Source organism: Heteronotia binoei, chromosome 5, assembly GCF_032191835.1.
Source record: "Heteronotia binoei isolate CCM8104 ecotype False Entrance Well chromosome 5, APGP_CSIRO_Hbin_v1, whole genome shotgun sequence".
Classification (NCBI taxonomy): domain Eukaryota; kingdom Metazoa; phylum Chordata; class Lepidosauria; order Squamata; family Gekkonidae; genus Heteronotia; species Heteronotia binoei.
The window spans coordinates 36101491-36119560 of record NC_083227.1 but is presented as its reverse complement, the minus strand read 5'-3'; the positions used below and the strand labels follow the sequence as shown (position 1 = coordinate 36119560).

At 48.1% G+C, this 18070-nt stretch overlaps 1 protein-coding gene across 1 annotated transcript; it reads right to left on the bottom strand.

The window, feature by feature from the left end:
- Window positions 1–1467: 1467 nt before the first annotated feature.
- Window positions 1468–17598, bottom strand: LOC132571942 (neural proliferation differentiation and control protein 1-like). Its single transcript, XM_060238734.1, has 9 exons — window positions 17496–17598; window positions 13998–14150; window positions 11781–11894; window positions 9321–9536; window positions 8657–8723; window positions 5189–5273; window positions 4725–4801; window positions 2818–2905; window positions 1468–1628 (listed from the first exon to the last, which is right to left on the bottom strand). Exons 1-9 carry the CDS (start codon window positions 17566–17568, stop codon window positions 1563–1565), a joined length of 939 nt encoding a protein of 312 aa, XP_060094717.1. The 5' UTR covers window positions 17569–17598; the 3' UTR covers window positions 1468–1562.
- Window positions 17599–18070: the final 472 nt, after the last annotated feature.

Sequence of the window (18070 nt, the reverse complement as noted above, 5' to 3'; positions counted from 1 at the left end):
AATGCCTCTATTCTAAGGAGATGTTTTTCATCTGAAAGCAAAGTATAAGCCAAAGCTAGCAGAAAGTGAGTGACTATCGGACCATACTATGGATCAGGGATGGCCAAACTTGCTTAATGTAAGAGCCACATAGAATAAACATCAGATGTTTGAGAGCTGCAAGACATGAACATCGGATGTTTGAGAACCACAAGGAAGGAAGGAAGGAAGGAAGGAAGGAAGGAAGGAAGGAAGGAAGGAAGGAAGGAAGGAAGGAAGGAAGGAAGGAAGGAAGGCAAATAGATGGGAGAGAGAGGAGGGAAGGAGAGGTAGAAAGAAAACAACTTTAATTTTAGATGCATTCTCCAATATGCTGACCAACTGGGCTTGGAAAAGTGATTCAAAGAGAGACATGCCTTCTCCAAGCAAGCTGATAGGGCGGTGGGGGCTTCAAGAGCCATACAATATATGTGAAAGAGCCACATGTGGCTCCCGAGCCACAGTTTGGCCATCCCTGCTATGGATCAAGCAGTCTCCGGTTTCAATTTCATCTCTGATAGGAAAGAACCCTCTAAGTAGCCTCAGCCAAGTCACTGTCTTTCAGCCACAGCATCCCGTCTCCAGTATTGTGTGTGTGTGTGTGTGTGTGTAATAACACTGATCTATACAGGGTTGGTGTAAAAATTACAAAGTATGGACGACATGTATGTGAAACAATCGGAACACTCAAAAGCACTGTCAAGTACTAAATATTATTCTAAAGCTATTGTTTCATCATCTCCTAGGCAGACTTATTTAACAATCAGTGACTCATAACAATCAACTTCACTGGATGTCAGCTCTGGTTTTAATCGCATAAACCGCTTTAAGCTGAGATGAGAAAGTGGTTCTATAAATAAATCAGAGGAAATAAAGACTATAGCTTCAATCCATGGAGGTAAATAGCCCTAACATAAAGAATCCATGGCCTGGATGTCATCGGAAGGTGCATCCAGCCAGTTCAAACAAGGCCAAGATGGGTTTTCCATGCCGATGGGCACACACATCTGGATCAACATCAGCCGTGCATGCATAAATAGGTTGCCCACAGTAGCAGTGTAATCCTTAAAAAGTTTCGCCTTTCTAACTCTAGTAGGCTTAGAAGGTTGTAAGGACTTAGAATGACCCTGTAAACCAGTCTTGCTGGATCAAAGGGAAACCCTTTTAGATGGAGAATTTATGGTATCAGGACACTGTGGACTGTCTCTCAAGGTGGAGGACTGTAGGAATGTTGGACAGTTGTCACAGAGATGTTGACCTGAAGCAGATCTAGAATAAGAATCGCCCAATGGCCTCCTTCTTTTGTTCTAATAAACAAAAATCTCCATAGGATGAGGGTGAGGAAAAAAGGTTATGGAAGGGTTATTGATACAGAGATGCTGTTATCCCTGAAGGGAACAAGAGACATACACAGCATCCTCCCTCCCTCCCACCAAGGAACATGGAGACTTTTGTGAGCCTGACTCCTCCTCACTTTAATCCATGAGTGGAGATGAGCAGGAAATGTAAAGACAGAAAACGGAGGGGGGGGAGATGGTGAGAATTTAGGGAGGGCACTGGCGGAGGTTGGAGGTGTCGAAGAGTGGGTTGTGGATCTCCATCTCTCCACTCTGTGAAAGGAGAAGAAGGGAGACGCTTAGTTTTCACATTCTTGGAAAGAGAAAGAGCATTTCCCACAGCCACGCATACATAAGGATCACACTATGGAGAACTGGTATTTCCCCCTCATACCAAGACTGTGCCATTTCAGAATTCTAGTGGCGGGGGTGGGGTGGGGAGCGAATTTATGTTTGACTGCATCTGTCTAAGAAAAAGTAATCATATGTACATAGAAACTGAGGGTAGCTTTCTCCCTGCCTTGCTACCTTTCTCTGTGCAGGAAGGTTTGTTTTCTTTTTAAAAAGACCATTCATACCTGGAATTTCTCCCTTACCTCAATCCAAATATGGGACAGTCCTGGGGGAAAACAACCTTCATCATGAGATTCTGCTGCCCTAGATACTGTTACCCTTTGCCTCTTTCCTCACTTTCTGGAATGACTCCAAGCATAACAGGGAGTCAGAAATGGTTTAAAGGTGTGGGGAGCTCAGGAAGGCTAAAGTAGCTTCATCTAGACCTGTCTCTCTAGCTTCAAGAGTTTTGAGCTGCTGAGGTATGTCAGTAGGATTAGTGCATCCTTCCGCCTAGGGCTTTTCCACATGCTCAACTTAATAGTTGTATCTCCCATACTTTGCATTACATTTTATGGTATACATGGCCTGGCCCAACAAAGTGACATTTATATCAGATGTGGCCCTCATAACAAATGAGTTTGACACCTCTGTATATACCAGGGGTGGGTGACCAAGCTTACTAAATGTTAAGAGCCACATATAATAAATGCAGATGTTTGAGAGCTGCAAGACATGAACATCAGATGTCCGAGAGCCACAAGACAGAATGGACGGATGGAAGGAAGGAAGGAAAGAAAGCAACTTTAACTTTAAATGCATTCTCCAAGTTGCTGGCTGGCTTGGAGAAATTATTTTAAAAGAAAAATGGCTTCTCCAAGCCGACTAACAGGGCAGTGGGGGCTTTGAGAGCCACACAATATGTGTGAAAGAGTCACTTGTAGCTCCCGAGCTGTAGTTTGGCCACCCTTGGCATATACCCTGCTGAGGCCCCTCCCTAAACCCCACCCCAAAATCTTCACGAATTTCACAGCCCAGAGTGGGCAGCCCTACTGAAGAGGGAGGTCCCCAAAGTTGTCTCTACAGCTCTGGTTATGATGAAGTCACCTGCCATCAGGGGCATACGTACCGGTGCCAATCCGGGGCACTCATACACGGTGTAATCCTCATTTTCTGACTCTGTGGAGAGCTGCTCTACTGCTTTAGGAGGATCTTTGCTGAATGGGGAAAAACAGCAACAGTGGTGTAAGGTAAAGGATCCGAGGAGATGACCTCCAACAGAAAACCCTTGCACCCTGGAAACTCCCCCACTCCTCCATTCATTCTAACCCATCAATGCCAGCAATCCCCGGTCTCCCTAAAACACGCATTATGCTCCCCTTCATGTCCCCACTGGACATAACTGGGAGTTGCCATACACAGAGACTCTCTTCAAAACAACATGCTTGTTCCATAGTAAAACCGCTCCTGAAGTGCACTACTTCAAACCACTGGGGGGGGGGGGAAGAAAAAATAAAAGAGGAGTGCAGTGTCCCCTTAAAGACAAAACAAATTTACTCCAATATAGGATTTCATGAGTCACACAGCCCTCCTCATCAGATGTGTTGACGTGTTCATCCACTGGATAGACACATTTCTACTGAACGCTGCCAACAGAAAGGCAGCTGGGAAAGGAGAGAGCAGTACAGAGAGGCCAGTTTGAAACAAAGAGCCATCAAGGAGTGATAAATCCACTCTGAGCAAGGAAGGAACACTCTCCCCACCCATGCATAATTTTACAAATCCTACAAGATAATAAGATTCAGAACAGAAAATGAGTCTTGACTACTATAGGTGTATCAATTGTATGTGGATAAATTGAAGAACATTTTCTATTGTTAAACATGGATGAATGTTATAGTAGATTGATGGGAAAAGGTGGTTAATGATTAGTGTTAATGTTTGCAGTAGAATTCAATTAAATAAAAATTTCAGTTAAAAAAAAGCAAGCAACATATTTATAAAAATATTGCATAAGAGCCCTGTGGCACAGCACGGTAAAGTTGCAGTACTGCAGTCAAACTCTCTGCTCACGACCTGAGTTCGATCCCCGGCAGAAGCTGGGTTTTCACGTAGCCGGCTTGAGGTTGACTCAACCTTCCACCCTTCTGAGGTTGGTAAAATGAGTACCCAGCTTGCTGGAGGGAAAGTGTAGATGACTGGGGAAGGCAAAGGCAATGGCAAACCACCCCGTAAAAAGTCTGCCGTAAAAATGTCATGATGTGATGTCACCCCAGATTCGGAAACGACTGGTCCTTGCATAGGCGACTACCTTTACCTTTTTATCATGTTCCTGCTTAGTCATGTCTTTTCTAAACTGAAAAGTCCCAGACTCTTCAGCCTTTTCTCATAGGGAAGGTGCTCCAACCTCCTAATCATCTCGGTTGCCCTCCTCTGTACATTTTTTCCCAGCTCTGCAGTGTTCTTTTTTAAATATGGTGACCAGATCTCACAAAAGTCTATTTCCAGGGTTGTGGGAAGTTGAGAGAGCAAGAGGAGCTCAATTGCCTTTAATTCTTCTTTGGTAACTCTTCTGATGGAAGGAAGAGTGATGTCATCCCATCGCTGCTGCAGCTTTCCAATCCACATGAGTCTTTGGAGCCCTAAAACGGGGTTTTTTTGTAGGAGGAACTCCTTTGCATATTAGGCCACATCCTCCAGATGTAGCCAATCCTCCAAGAGCTTACAGTAGGCCCTGTAAGCTCTTGGAGGATTGGCTACATGGGGGGGGGGTGTAGCTTAATATGCAAAGGAGTTTCTGCTCCAAAAAAAGCCCTGCCTAAAAAATAAACTTTCCCCATGGTCAGAAAGGGCTGTCAGGAGGAAGAAAGACGTGCGATCCTTGTGTCTGCAAACTGCAGGATTGAAGCTCTTCAGCTAGAGATGCGGTGGACACTGCAGCATTGAGGTTAAGGTTCTTCCCACCCCATCTAGTGGTTGCTGGGTCACAGTCATACACCTCCCCTCCCAAGGAGCAATCAGGAAAAGACTACTTACTCCTCACCGGTGAGAAGCTTCTTCTGATGCTGATAGTGGTGGACTTGGCAGGACTGAGCTAGTCTGGAGTCCATATACTGAAGAGTATCAGAGAGAAAATGGTCAGAGGGGTGGGGGGGAGAAGAAGAAGAAGAAGAAATTGGATTTGTTTCCCACCCTCCACTCCAAATCTCAGAGTCCCAGAGCGGCTCACAATCTCCTTTATCTTCCTCTCACACAACAGACACCCTGTGAGGTGGGTGGGGCTGAGAGGGCTCTCACAGCAGCTGCCCTTTTAAGGACAACTCTGCAAGAGCTGTGGCTGACCCAAGGCCATTCCAGCAGCTGCAAGTGGATGAGTGGGGAATCAAACCCATTTCTCCCAGATAAGAGTCCGTACATTTAACCACTACACCAAACTGGCTCTCTCAACTCCATCAACTTTCCCATACCTGAGCAGCAAGCAATGGCAAAAATGCACTTACAGCACTGGGCTGATGGTACCGGTACTGGTTTCCCCGACTGGTTGTGTAGGCCATCTTCTGAGCCAAGTGTACCTCTTGCTGCAGCCTGGGGGAGGGGCGGGGGGGAAACATACATTTACATACAACTTCAAGTTGCCGTGTGGGTTTCGCACATGCCTGCAGTGGCATTTTAAGCTATCATTGAATGGTGCCACTACAGTGTTTTAGTGATTCAAATTGGAGGAGGTCACTATGGTAGCTATGGGGTGAGAGAGAGAGGGAGTACTCTGAGACAAGTGCCCACTGAAGAACGTCCACTCCCCCACAATCACTTCTCCTACCTATAGTTTCTTTAACCCCCAGCTGCTCACAATCAGGTCAAAGGGGAAGACAAGCTTTGATTAAAGGTTTGGTAGCATTAGAACGAAGTATGAGTCCAGCGGCACCTTTAAAACCAACAACCTTTAATTCTGGTCTCTGCTCCCCCACACTCACACTATGGATGCCAGTCTCCATGTGGGACCTGGAGATCCCCTGGAACTACAGCTCATCTCCAGACTACAGAGATCTCAGTTCCCCTGGAGAAAATAGATCCTTTGAACTGGAGGATGGACAGTATGGCATTGTGCCCCACTGCGGTCCCTGTCCTCTCTAGGCTCCACCCCCAACTCTCCAGGAGTTTTCCAACCTGGATCTGGCAATCCAAACACCCCTCCCCCCAAAAGTCCCCTGCCAGTGGCTGGGGGGGATCTGGCAACCCTACCACACACACACACAAAACTTCCAATATTTGGGCAACAAGATTTTGCATCCCCTTAAGCATACAATGCTAAATATACAATGGAGATAGACATGTTTCTTTATATTTTTGGTATTTTAAAAAAATATATATTTGCAGGGCTTTTCTTTCTTTTTTTTTTAAGCAGGAACGCACAGAAATGCAGTTCCAGCTGGGCTTTTTCTACAAAAAAAGCCCTGTGTAGAACAATGGTGATGTCAGGGTTGTGGCTGAATATGCAAATGAGTTCCTGCTGGGCTTTTTCTACAAAAAAGGCCCTGTATCTTTGTCTGTATGTGTGTATGGGCATACGTTTGTCTCCACTCTCCACCAGGAGGTCATGTCATCCTCTGGCGACTGATTTAGAGGGCCTAAAGGATATTTAGAGAAGTGGCTGAATAAAGCCCGCTCCAGTCCTCATGACTGGGTAAGTCTCCCATTCAAGTACTACTAACCACAGTCATAGAATCATAGAGTTGGAAGGGACCTCCAGGGTCATCTAGTCCAACTCCCTGCACAATGCAGGAAATTCACAAATACCACCCTCTAAATTCACAGGATCCTCATTGCTGTCAGATGGCCATCTAGCCTCTGTTTAAAAACCTCCAAGGAAGGAGAGACCACCACCGCCTGAAGAAGCCTGTTCCACTGAGGAATTGCTCTAACGGTCAGGAAGTTCTTGCTAATGTTGAGCTGGAAACTCTTTTGATTTAATTTCAACCCCTTGGTTCTGGTCCTACCTTCTGGGGCCACAGAAAACAATTCCACAACATCCTCTATCCGACAGCCCTTCAAGTACTTGAAGATGGAGGTCCAATTCTATGAGCCCCAAAAGAAGGTGCCCCTATCCTTCATTATTTCTAATGGAGGGAAGCCATTTAAAAGGTGTGTGGTCCCTTTCAATGTGATGGCCAAAACTCACTTTGGAGTTCAATTGTGTTCGTCACAACCTTGCTCCTGGCTCCAACCCAATGTCTCCTGGCTTTGCCCCCAAAGTCCCCAGATATTTCTTGAATTGGACTTGATGACCCTACTCTAAGCTGTAGAGTCTTGTGAACAAAAATTCTACTTCATGAGCTATTGGCATTAAATTTGTGAGCTACTGCGTAACTTAGTTTGCTCTGGGGCCATCCTGCCTGAGTTAAGACAAAAACAATGTGAGAGCCGGAGGCTAAAAAACCGGTTTGCTCACACACCTCAGTTTAGAGGGAACAGTGATATTATTATTCTCTTGATCCATGACTGACATCAGAGACTATGTGGCAGGCTACAGGAAATATATCTTTCAGTCCAATGATTCCACCAGTTCTGTTAATCTTTCCCTCCCCTCCAGGTTGAGCTGGATTAACAATTAGGCCAACTAGGCAGTGGCCTATGGGCCTCTATGCTTGTAGGGGTCCCAGGTCGGCTTTCCCCCACAGTTTCCCCCCTGCTTGCAGCCCTTCCAGTCTGCACAAGCAGCCAGCAACTGAGCTGCTCTTTGCCCAGTTTGCCTGGTGCAGCTGCTGCTGGTGTTGTCAAGTTTGCCTCTCCCCTGCAGCTTAGTAAAAGGGGCTTTTAAGAAGGTGCCTGCAGGTTGTAGAGGGGGCCATGGGTGCTGGGGCGGGCACTCAGACTCTGAGATAATTTGTGAGGGGGCCCACAAGATTTTGACTGCCTAGGGGCCTCCACAGGATTTAATCCTGCACTGTCTCCAGGCTCTCTTTCTCTCTTTATTGTTTCTTCACAGACAGTGTTATCCACTTCTTATCTTTACAAAACAAACAAACAAAACCAGCCCTGTGCCTCCTATGAACTTTCCAAGCTGCAACAAATAGGACTGACTGAACTTCATGATAGCTGAGGAGGGGCATTACCCTGGCTGGAAATCCCCAAGGAACCTCCACTGTCCGCCTGACGTTTACATCCCTTGGTGTAATCCATTTTTGTTAGGGTTGCCAATCTTCAGGCAGTAAGTAACACAACAAGAGAACCACAGTGGTAGGTAGCAAGAAAATAAAGCACAAAGCTTCCGTGATTACCAGCCTCAGACACTAAAGAAACAATAACAATATTATCAAAAGCTTAGTGTATTCTATGTAACATAAAGCACAGACACAACTCATCAGAAATCAAGTTCAAGTTCAATTTTTAAAGCAGTCCAATGCTGTTTTCTTGATGAAAGGTCTGATGTAGTCCTGGAGAAGAATGATGAGTGATGTCCAGGTAGATTCAAATTTTAAGACAGGCAGCAGTCCAATTATTGCGACAAGGATGTACTATTGCCTTGTTTCACAATTGCTTCTTCAAGCATCAAGTAATCAATTTCAGATACAAGTGTATGAATGCCAAGAAATTCAAGTCTCCAAACTCCAAGTCACTGAGAGCAACTTAACTGTTTCCCTGAAGTTTACACCCCCTGTGGTAATCCATTTTTGTTAGAGTTGCCAACCTCCAAGCAGTGGCTGGAAATCTCCTGGGATTTCAACTGATCTCCAGGAGATAGAGTTCATTTCACTTGGAGAAAACGACCACTTGGGAAGGCGGACTCTGTGACATCATAGCCCATTGAAGTCCCTTCCCTCCCCAAACCTTGCCCTCCTCAGGCTCCCCCTCCCCCTGCAGTCTCTAGGTATTTCCTAACCCGGAGCTAGCAACCTTAAGATCTTTAGTGTAGAAGAGTGGTATGGAAGTGTTTTCTTTAATACAGAAGAGACTGATGCAGTTCTTACCTGTACCAGCAGATGGCAGCGACCACCAGCCCAGAGACCCCCGTGACCGTGCACATCACCACCAGAGCTGTAAAGGACCACAGTTAACTCTTTGAGGGCCAAATGGGAAAAGGCAGGACTAGACATCATTTTCCTAGCAACCAGGCCTCAGATTCAGCAGGAGCTCACCTTTCTGAGGGTTCCCCCTCCTCCTCCCCACATACCTTGTCCACTGAATAGTAGGTGTAGCTGCATAACAATCCCTGGGATTAGGAGAGCGGGCAGCCAGCCAGCCAGCCAGCAGGAGCTTTGCTAAACCCCCAGCAGCCCTCATTAACCCCTGGAGAAGCCCTATGCCACCCTTTCTCCACTTCTTATGTGATTTTGGGCAGCAAGAGGCTTGCTGACCTTTTGACGGGGGGGGGGGGGGCGGAACCAGGAGACCCCCAGATGGCCGAGGCCTGCTTGGGCTGGTTGGATCTCTAGCCAGCCCAAGCAGGCCTCACTCGCCCGGGGCTCTCCTTTCTTGCATCAGGTTGCTTTTGGCTGGTGTGGGGGGCAGGCGGCATATGCTTATGAGTTATGCTAATGAGCTCCACCACCTAGTTTTCTACAAAACGACCCCTGCTAGCAACACCTCCCCCTTCATCATTGCCAAGTCCTTCCCAGAGTCCCTCATACTCACTGAGGGACACAGCTTTGTTCACACTAGGAAATGGTGGCCGAGACCTTTGCTTAAAATCCACTTTCACGAGCCTCGGGGGTGTGGTGGCCGAGATGGGGGTATCTTCTTCGTATGATTCAGAGGAAACCGGAGTGCTGCTCACGGTGTGGGAGGCATGGGTGGGAAGAGAGGTTGGCAAGGTGGTGGGGACACCTGAGGGTTCGTACAACGTGTCACCTGGAAAAGGGAATGGTATTGGTTAGAATCCCATTTCCCCAAAACCTGTGGTCTGTTTTGTGGCCTACTAGTCTGGGGTACTCTGGAGCAACAGGGGGCCTATCTTGTTAGCAGAGATGTGGGTTTTTTGGAGGGTGGCTTTTCTGGATCATCCAGCACTTGCTATAACAAAGTTCAAAAAATAAAGGGTCAAGGGAGAATTGCCTGCACTTTTCTAATGTAAATAGAACCAGGTTAGGGTTGTCAGGTCCAGGGGTGGAATTCTAGCAGGAGCTCCTTTGCCTATTAGGCCACCCCATCCCCCCAAAGTAGTCAATCTTCCAAGAGCTTACAAAAAAGAGCCTTGTAAGCTCTTGGAGGATTTACATCAGGGGTGTTTGGCCTAATATGCAAAGCAGCTCCCGCTAGAATTCCACCCCTGGTCAGGTCCAATTCAAAAAACATCTGGGGACTTTGGGGGGGGGGGTGGAGCCAGGAGCAAGGTTGTGACAAGCATAATTGAACTCCAAAGGGAGTTCTGGCCATCACATTTAAAGGGACAGCACACCTTTTAAATGTCTTCCCTCCATTGGAATTAATGGATAGGGACACCTTCTTTTGGGGCTCATAGAATTGGACCTCCCGGTCCAGACTTTTTGAAACTTGGAGGGTGTTTTGAGGAGAGGCACCGGATGCTATGCTGAAAATGTCGTGCCTCTACCTCAAGAAACAGCCCCTCTGGAGCCTCAGATACCCGTGGATCAATTCTCCATTATACCCTGTGGGAATCGGTCCCCATAGGGAATAATGGTGTGTCCAGCAGACATCTCCTTCCCCCCCTGCTTTCTGCTGACCCTAAAGTGGGTGGAGGGCCTTCAAACCAGGGGATCCCCTGCCCCCATCTGAGGATTGGCAACCCTAAACCAGGTACTGCAGGGGGGGGGATGACTAGAATTCCTCAGCCCAGGCCATTATGGCCTCCTTGACCAAGGGACAGATGCCCTGGGGGCTGACAACATCATGGTTCCCTATTCCATCTAAACCTCACAATGAACACCCTGTGAGATCGGCTGGGGCTGTGAAAGAGTCACCCAGGGTCACCCAGCACACTTGTGTGGCAGTGTGGGGATCTGAACCTGAGTCATCAAAAGACCAGTCTGGCTTTCTAACCCAGAGGTGTCAAACTCATTTGTTATGAGGGCCGGATTTGACATAAATGTCACTTTGTCCAGCTGGGCCATACGTGCCATAAAGGGTAATGACAGGTACTCGGAGTAGGGTTGCCAGCCCCCGGGGCCCAGCAGCTGATCCTCAGTTTGGGGGCTCCTCTCCACCACAGCCCAACTGGTTAACAGGAGAAACCCCTCCCCTAAACAAGGATGTCACCGTGCAGCGCCGCTGATGAGATGACATTCCCCAGAACTGATATCATCTTTGCATGGGGGACACTGATTTTTGGACAAACTGTGGCTTAAGCCCAATTTAGCCATAGAGTTGGCCCAAAAACCTGAGCATTACCCACACAACATCCCTGATGCAATGATGCCACTTTCATTGCATCAGGGATGTCATGTGACATCCCTGCCCACCCGCAGAATGCCCCCCCCAGATCCCCACACTGGAAAGCTGAAGAGACCTGGTAACTCTGTACTGGAGATAGAATTTTATAAAGGACACAGGCAGACCCAATTAGCGATATTATATTTTATCCAAAAAACAAAAGCATGCTTAGAACGTTAACACTCTTAGAATATTTCCTTACGGTATCTCCCTAATGCCCACCCTCCCACTTCTACCACTCATTAGCACTGGGGCAGCACACTTTTTGTGGGGAGGGACAGTGGTTCAGTGGTAAAGCATCTTCTTGGTAAGCAGAAGGAAAAGCATCTGCTTGGTAAGCAGAAGGTCCCCGGTTCAATCCCTGGCATCTCCAACTAAAAAGAGTCCAGGCAAATAGGCGTGAAAAGCCTCCGCTTGAGACCCTGGAGAGCCGCTGCCAGTCTGAGTAGACAATACTGACTTTGATGGACTGAGGATCTGATTCAGTATAAGGCAGCTTCATATGTTCATATATATATGTACAGTATACATGGGCATAATGCACAGCCTCTGCCATTTGGCAATAAAGATAATCAGTTGCTCACAGGCTGGATAAGAGCCCGGATGGGCCAGTTCTGGCCCGCAGGCCCTATGTTCAACACCCCTGTTCTAACCATTACACCACGAGCTCTACCAGATCATACAAAGAGGACATGTCAATAATACCAGGAAGAGTGATGCCCACGCTTGGGGGTCGCAAGCCCTTCTCATGCTTGGCCAGGAGGGAACGGATGAGGCCTGGCAAGTCCTTGGGCCTCTTCTGGGTTTTTGTTTTACTTTCTAAAAGAAAAGTTATCAAAAATTTAAAATGACATCTTTTAAATGTATTCATTCATTTATTCATTTGTGTTATTTCTAGTCCACCTTTCTCACTTGGACTCAAGGCACTTGAGTCAATACAACTGATGGATGGGAAACTTGATAAGCAATGCAAAAGTATTAGAAGAAGTAGAAGACTGCGATTTATGCCCCTCCCCTTCTCTCTGAATCAGAGACTCAGAGCGGCTTACAATCTCCTATATCTTCTCCCCCCACAACAGACACCCTGTGAGGTGGGTGGGGCTGGAGAGGGCTCTCACAGCAGCTGCCCTTTCAAGGACAACCTCTGCCAGAGCTATGGCTGACCCAAGGCCATCCCAGCAGCTGCAAGTGGAGGAGTGAGGAATCAAACCCGGTTCTCCCAGATAAGAGTCCGCACATTTAACCACTACACCAAACTGGCTGTAGGGCTGTAGAATCAAGCAGAAATCTAAAAACAGAGCTGAAGCAAAGCATAAGAATTGGTAGGGTTACCAGGCTCCAGACTAGACAGATCAATTCCACTGGAAAAAATGGCCACTTTGGAGGGTGGACTCTATACTTAGCTAAGGTCCCTCCCTTCCCAGAACTCCACCCTTCTCAGCTCCACCCCCCAAATCTCCAGGAATTTCCCAACCCACAAACCTTTCCCCTCCTCCTTTGTATGCTATACAGCTCAACTAGACCTGTTCCAGGAGTACATAACCTGTACATAACCAGGAGTACATAACCCCCAGCATGGTGCCTGGGGATCCCACAGCACCCACTAACACCTTTTCTGGTGCCCATCAAGTGTGGTGGACAGAACCAATTTGGTGTAGTGGTTAAGTTGACTCTAATCTGGAACAACCAGGTTTGATTCCCCACTCTTCCACTTGCAGCTGCTGGAATGGCCTTGGGTCAGCCATAGCTCTCCCAGAGTTGTCCTTGAAAGAGCAACTTCTTTGAGAGCTCTCTCAGCCCCACCAACATCACGGGGTATCTGTTGTGGGGGAGGAGGGTAAAGGAGATTGTGAGCCGCTGAGACTCTGAGATTTGGAGTGGAGGGCAGGATATAAATCCATCATCATCATCATCTTCTCCTCCTCCTCCTCCTCTGAAAGTGTGTGGGACCAGGTGGACTCATACTCAGTAGGGCTTCTGATGGAACATTTCAGATCGAATTGGTTGTAATTTATTGTAAAGATTAAAATAACACCTCATCAACAGCCCCACTACAGTGTTCTCTCTCTCCTTTCCTAGTGTATTTTTAACATTTACCCTTCTTATCCCATGCACTTGGGTTTCCCAGGTAGTCATTTCGTGATTGCCCCCATCACCTTGTGTCAGAATTCAAAATACAACTCAAAAAAGTTGGCTACTCCTGATCTACCAGATCGAATAGAACACTGGCACTGAGCCCCTCAGAGTCATAACAAACATCATCAGAACTCTTCAGCCAAAGGACTCTTGCTCCCCTCCCTCATTATTTTTTAGAAATCATATTTATTTTAGCAGTGGGATCCACTCCCACTCAGGCCCATAGCCATGGGGGGAGGCCAGGGGGGGCACAGCCCCTCCACCCTACCTCCCTTCCTCCTGTATGGCCCCTCCTTTCCCCGCCGCTCATCCCTCCATTTTTGCGCCACGGCTCTCCTTGGGTTCTTCCCACCCCATTCCTGCCTCCCCTGGTCTCCCCACGGCCCCATTTTCATCGCTGCCACTCTCCCCGGGCTCTTCTCTGCCTCTCCTACTCTTCCCAGGGCCCCATTTCCACTGCTGCTGCTCTCCCCATGCTCTTCTCTGCCTCTCCTGCTCTCCCCAAGGCCCCTTTTCGCTGCTGTAGCTCTCCCCGGGCTCTTCCCTGCCTCCCCCACTCTCCCCGCAGCCCCGTTTTTGCCTCTGCCACTCTCCCCAGGGCCCAGGCTCTTCCCACCCACAAGAGCATGAGAGTGAGCGAGCTGGGCCCGGCAGCTGGACGCTGGAAGAAGCAGCCAACCCTCCACGGTCCCCCCACCCAAAATTTTATGCCCTGGGCCACCCCCCTCCAAAAATTTCTGGCTACGGGGCTGCTCCCACTGGTGTTTCAACCCTCACAGGCCTTACCATGCTTCAGGGTTTTCTTCGGCACACAGTTGCCCTCAGCATCCTCCTCATAGTTATGGAAACAAGGGCCACAGCTTGGCGCACCTTCGGGCCCACAGCCCAGCCGCCGGCGAAGAAGGCAGTTGAGCTTGTACCTGGCAGGGCAGAGGGGATCTGCAAAGAAAAAGGCAGAAACTCCCTACTGAAACCCCCTAGTAATGGTTCTTGCTGTCTCTCCTCCAATACATCCCTCTAGGAGCTTTTCATCTAAGTGACTACAGTTCCCAGGGGGCCACACAAGAAGAATACACTAAATTCCCACTCCAATTTAGAACAATCCATGAATGGATTTGGGGGTCGGGCAGGCAAAGTGGTTTAGGCTGGAGTACGAGAGACACAAGGATGAAGCTGCCTTATACTGATGGACCCATCAGACCAGGGGTCCATCAAGGTCTTTCTATTCTGACTGGCAGGGGCTCTCCAGGGTCTTAGTCAGTGGTCTTTTACATCACCTTTTCACTGGTCTTTTTAACTGGAGGTGCCCAGGATTGAAGCTGGGACCTTTGGCATACAAAGCAAATACTCATCCACTGAGCCACAGCCCCTTCCCACAACTTCCCGCAGCTCTGGCACAATCATAATCACCAAGTAATGAATGCTCACATGCAAAACATTTGCAATATAATTTAGAACAATTTTTGAATGCTGTCCATCATGTGCCAAGTGATCTCACATTGCTCATGAAGACTGGTTTTTCTTTGTAAAGCATGTTGGATGCTCTGAAGTGATACATAAGTGTTAAATGTTATGCTCCGGTGGGGGGTGCTGCTTGCTCTCACACTGACGAGGCAACACCCTGCATAGTGCAAAGCTGTGTTTAGATGCAAGCTACCCCCATTTTAAAAACATATATGTGCAACAGCAAGGCTACCTTTATCTTCATCCCTTTCATTAGATTGCTAGTGGCTGTGGATCAGAGGACAATGGAGTATTGCTATAAGCAACCTGATTGACTTAGCAGCTGACCTCTTGCAAAGCTCCTCTTTAAGCAGTTTGCAAAGTGACACTTACCGTTCACACTTCTTTCAAGGAATTTTTGCCCACGGTTCACCTCTTTTGCGCAGCTCTTGCAAAGTTCTTGCAAAGATTTGCTGGCTTTCCCCCAAGCCTTTATTGGCAGCATAACATGCAGACATTAAACAGGAAGAGCTTTGTTTCATTGAGTATGTTTTTACCTGTCCTTCCTATGAGTTTTGGGTAGCATACGTCTTTCTCCACTCTCATCCATTTTATCTTCACAGCAACCCTGTGAGGTAGGTTAGGCTCAGTCAGAGTGACTAAGCCAAGGTCACCTAGCAAGTTTCACAAGGTGAGGATTTGAACATGCGTCAGGGCCTCATTTTGACTTCTATGGGCCCTAGACATCTTTGCCTTCAAGTGCCCCTCCCACCATAATATCAATATTAAAAATTATATTTGATATAACTTTAAATACTTTAACATTTGTTTTCCTGTTTTAGGCAAAATGTAATAGATTTTCATGAGCTCTAAAATTTTGTGCGGGTTTTTTTCTGACATGAGAAGAAATCAAAACATTTTCTTCAACCCCAAAAGTTCATTTCCGCCCCCCCTTCTTGTTTTATAAGACATGAAAACATTTTCATGGGCCCCTAAAAGTATTGTGGGCCCTGGGCACTGTGCCTACTGTGCTTAATGGATAAGTTGGCCCCAAGTCTCATAGATCCAGTTTATTTTCTGAATGGCAAGTTACTGTCAAAGGCACAGAAGCAGGGTCAGAACAAAAGTTGGCAACCTTAGTAACCATTACAACCGCCTCTCTACATGTAAACCAAAGAATCTTTCCTTATTCTCAACCTATTTCCCATCTTTTTTTAAACACCCACTCTAGACTTCAAATACCCCTAGCTGTTCAAGTCTAACCTGTCACCTGCTACTGATTCTTAGATTAATTATTCCACTAGATTTCTGACCTATTTTGCCTTGATAAAGCAGTAACCAATCAACACAGATCCAACCAGTCTAACAGTCTTATCAGCCTCCTGATCAAGAACAGTTTATCTGGCAGCAAACGCATCATCATCATCATCATCATCATCATCATCATCATCATCATCATCATCTTCTTCTTCTTCTTCTTCTTTGGTGTAGTGGTTAAGTGTGCGGACTCTTATCTGGGAGAACCGGGTTTGATTCCCCACTCCTCCACTTGCAGCTGCTGGGTCAGCCATAGCTCTGGCAGAGGTTGTCCTTGAAAGGGCAGCTGCTGTGAGTCCTCTCAGCCCCACCCACCTCACAGGGTCTCTGTTGTGGGGGAGGAAGATAAAGGAGATTGAGACTCTGAGTGGAGGGCGGAATATAAATCCAATGTTGTTGTCATCTTCTTATTTATTTATTTATTTAATTTTATTTATATCCCGCCCTCCCCGCGGAAGCAGGCTCAGGGGAGGGCAGTTCTTCTTCTTCTTCTTCTTCTTCTAATACGGCTGCTGTTGCTATTATTATTATTTATTGACTTTTGATGAAAACAGAACCACAGATGGACAGTGCATTTCCCCCATTGGAAATGACATTTCTGGACAAGAGTCAGGGGCTGGAAACAGTTGTTCATCCAGAATTTCTGCACTCCCTCAACAGCTGTAGGGCAAGCAAAGAAGTCCGTCATTTCCCCGCGCCCTCATGGGAAGGATTTGCCTGTTGGATTTCTGTCTGCCGCATGGTTGTTAAAAGCGCAGGAATCCAGCGCGGGGGGGGGGGGAGGCAGCGGCGTGGGCGGGCAAGCCTAGTGCGTGGATTTAGGAAGTTGGTGGTTTCCCCGGGCGTGGGAAGCGCCGCGTAGCAGCTTTTGCATCCACTGCAACCAGAAGTCAGGTCTTCCAAAATCCTCGGAAAAGCACAGGCGAGGATTCTAGCGATTTCGAGCCAGGGGCGGCTGGGAAAGGCAGAACTTTGTGAAGGGCAGGAGGAGCCAAGTTTGAGCCCAGGTTCTGGGAGGTGAGCCTCGGAACCTCCGCTCAAGGAAAATCTCCTCCTCCTCCCGGAAAGAGATGGCCAGGTGGTCTCTGGGCAGGTGCAGAGTGCTTTCTCCTCAATCCGCTCCCCGCCGTCTTTGGGACTCAGTGGAAGGGGTCTCTGGTAAAAGGGGTTGGATTCGGAACACCTTTGAGCTGCACCTCGCAGTGGGGGCTGGCAAGTTAAGAGAAAAGCGAGCAGCTGGGATGGGGGGGGGGGCTGCTGCCAACTCGCTTGGCTCCCCTGGCGCTGAATCCGAATCTAGTACATTATTCATTTCCCCCCTTCTTCATCCTCCTCTCCGTATATGCCTTCATTGTTCCCACTTCATGGATGGAATATTTCCCTCCCAGTGTCTCTTCTTGCATTTCCCCCTCGCCCCGTTTTCCCCCCTTCCACCTTTTCTGCTCATCCCGCCCCCCCCCGCGGAAGATCTGTCTTTGAACTGCCGATTCCGCATCTCCCCCCCACCCCCGATGTCCCCCTCACCTGCTTCCCAGTTGGCCCCCGCAGCTACCAGGAGCGCGAAGAAGCCCAGCCATCCTAGCGCCCTGGCCAGCATCTCCTTTCAAAGGCTGGATGGATCAGGTGTTATGGGGCTGCATGTGTGTGCGTGGGGGGTGGTGGTGGTGAGGAGCGCCCCCTTCCAGCTATCACGGGGCGGGGGGGGGGGCTGTCCCCTTTTGCAGCGCCTGGCACCCAGCCCGATGCGTGAGAAGACCTGGCGCCGGTGGGGAGGGGGGAGGGACTGCGGATCTTTATGAATGAACCAAAGATGGGAGGGAGTACGGGGGGGGGGGGGAGAGAGAGCGCAGGATGGAGAAGGAGCTAGGTGAAGGAAGAAGAGGGAAAGTGCAGCCGGACCTTGAGCGCTTGGTAGGGAGGGGGTCAGATGGATGGATTGACCGGTATATTGGGGGGGGGGGAATTGACAAGTTAATTGGAAAGGGAGATGGAGGCTTGAAAGAATGGAAATTACTAATAGGTGGATCTGGATACCGTCAGGGCTATGGGCGGGGGATGTTTTGCACCGTAGCACAGTGTTACTGTTTACACCTACAAGC